Source organism: Penaeus chinensis, chromosome 27 (assembly GCF_019202785.1).
Source record: "Penaeus chinensis breed Huanghai No. 1 chromosome 27, ASM1920278v2, whole genome shotgun sequence".
NCBI classification, from domain to species: domain Eukaryota; kingdom Metazoa; phylum Arthropoda; class Malacostraca; order Decapoda; family Penaeidae; genus Penaeus; species Penaeus chinensis.
Window position 1 is genome coordinate 27,921,873 of NC_061845.1, and position 2,500 is coordinate 27,924,372.

Sequence of the window (2,500 nt, forward strand, 5' to 3'; positions counted from 1 at the left end):
TAATTAAGAGCATTTATGCCGAGGCTCTCAATTACAGCCTCGGCGGCGTATTGAAAAAGCCAAAAAAAGAGATTTTCCTGAAATGTGCTGAAGCTCTTGAAGATACAGCAATGCATACGGAATCAGCTGCAAACACACGCTACGTATTCTCCTCTTACATTACATTAATATTATGTACATAACAGCAAAACAAAAAGTTTGACATTATCTTGATAAAAAAATGGAAATGAGAAAAAAAAAAAATATTTAAGGGTACACATACACCCGACTGCTCCCGATGAATTTAACATGACTCGGGGGAAAAAAACAGTATCATTAACATTATACAAACACAGAAATGTCGAAAATCATAATTCCCTCTAATTACTACTAAAATATTATATCAGAGTTACGCCGTGCTCAGACATGCAAAACAGAAGGGGGGGGGGAGAACTAATCATCTACTGCTTCTGTATAGAGAACACAATTTAAATAAACTGATAACAGGAACACGTTCTGCATGACTTAAAACTTCGGTCGGAGTCTTGCATGACTGCCCGGACGGCGAGGGAAAATTTTTTAAGGTCAAGCGAGAGATCAAAGTACCTTAGAAAATTGTTGGCACTCTCATTATTAGCTAACTTCTCTCCTTTATGCTCAAGGGATATAAACTCATAATACCGCACATGCACACGCACAAACATGCACACGCGCATGAGCAGGAACACACGTATAAAAGTCTGTACGTGCATGATAGAGATATACAACACAGAAACACGAAATTACGTATTTATCTTTTAATTCTTTTATTTTATCCTTTGTCTCATCGTTTATCGTAATCAGTGTTTATTCCATATTCACATTTTCTTTTTATTTTTAAATTTCTGCTTCTAATTTTAATGTCCTCTTCTCGAGTTAACTGTTTTTCTTCTCTGTCTTTAATCTATTTTTCCCTTCGTTTCTCTTTCATCTCCACGTATTCCATTTTCCCATCCTTTATTTCCTCTTGTTTTCCTCACGAGTTTGTCTCTCTTTCATCTTTCTCTTTATCACATCCCCCCTCCATTCCTCCATTCAGTCTCTGACGGTCCATGCTATTAATCTGTCCCGCTTTCTTGATTATTAATTATTATTAATGTATCCTTACTTGAAGTAGATGAAGTAGATGAACTCATATACTGTAGTGACTAGATTAATCTTTATAGTGACGACCTCACTATAACGGACGTATTAATAGTCATAGCAACCTTCATAGTTCGGGAAAAGGTCATATGCAAGTGTTTAATAGTACTGAAGATAAAATACCGTGCATGCTTCGGAATGTCGAAATTTCATTCACAATCTGTTGTATAAAGGAAGGTTTTCGGATTACTCTGACGAACGAAGCTGCTATTCGTGTTATGCTATTCGCGAAGCCGTTATTCGTGTTATTTTCTTAATTCACAAAGCCCTTAATTCACGTTATGCTATTCATGAAGATGCCATCCGCGCCTTTGTTCAACGAAGGTAATAATTCTCATTCTGCTATTTAAGAAGAGCACCGAAAGACTTCCTCCCCGACAGCTTTCTTGCCGTAACACTGCGTCGGACAGTCATTGAAGTAACAGAGAGAGCATACATGGGGCCCTACGGAGGAGATGTCCACGCCCGCCTCCTCCAGCGCCTTCTCCAGACGGGTCACGCGGTCCTGGAGCTTCTTGACTTCCTCGTCCATGTCTTCGGCGGTCTGGGCGACGATGGCGTGGCAGAAGGCCATGAAGGAGAGGGACTTGGTGGTCGTGCCCTGGCGGATGTAGTAGGCCATGTCCATTATCGGATTGTAGTAGTGTTCCTGCGAGAAAGTACAGGGTGTTGTGAGAGGGGGCGAGCGTGATGATCCTGAAGGAGAGGAGGTACACAGGGATGAGGAAGAAGAGGAGCAAGTGAGGGAAAATGGAGCGGAAGAGGAAGGCAGGGGAGATGAAGATAAGGAGGAAGGCAGGGGAGATGAAGAAAAGGAGGTAGGGAAGATGGTGAAGTGGATATAGGGAGGGATAATGGAGAAGAGACAGAGAGGGAAGATAGAGAAGGGAACGTAGAAAGAGAAGACGGAGAAAATGAGAGAAAGAAGGGATAGAGAAGATGAGGTAGGTAAGCAAGATGGTGAAGAGGAGCTAGAGAAGGAAAATGAAGAAGAGGGAGTAGACGGAGAAGATGGGGGAGGAGGAAGAAAGGAAAGATGAAGATAAGGAGGCAGAGAGGGAAGATGGAAAAGAGGAGTCGACAGGGAAATTGGTGAAGAGGAAACAGATAGGAAAACGTAAAAAGGAATAGAAGATGGAAAACAAGAGGAAGACAAAGAAGTTGGAAGAGCAAGAGGTAACCAGAGAAGGAGAGGAAGTGGAGAAGAAAGGGAAAACACAGAAGATAGACAGGAAAAGTGACGAAAAGGAAACAGACAATGATGATAGAAAAAGAGGAGGTAAAGAGGGAAGTTGGGAGAGAATGAGGTAGATATAGAAATTAAAGAAGAAAAAGTAGA

The 2,500-nt window shown here is 41.4% G+C and overlaps 1 protein-coding gene across 1 annotated transcript in view; it reads right to left on the bottom strand.

Moving 5' to 3' along the window:
* The window catches only part of LOC125039602, a 15,660-nt gene that overhangs the window by 133 nt on the left and 13,027 nt on the right, over positions 1-2,500 (bottom strand). Inside the window, exon 6 of the mRNA XM_047633731.1 lies at positions 1-1,810. This exon is cut by the window's left edge and continues 133 nt beyond it. Within this exon, the coding sequence (XP_047489687.1) occupies positions 1,508-1,810 (303 nt within the window). The 3' untranslated portion in view covers positions 1-1,507. The remainder of the gene's footprint in view (positions 1,811-2,500) is intronic.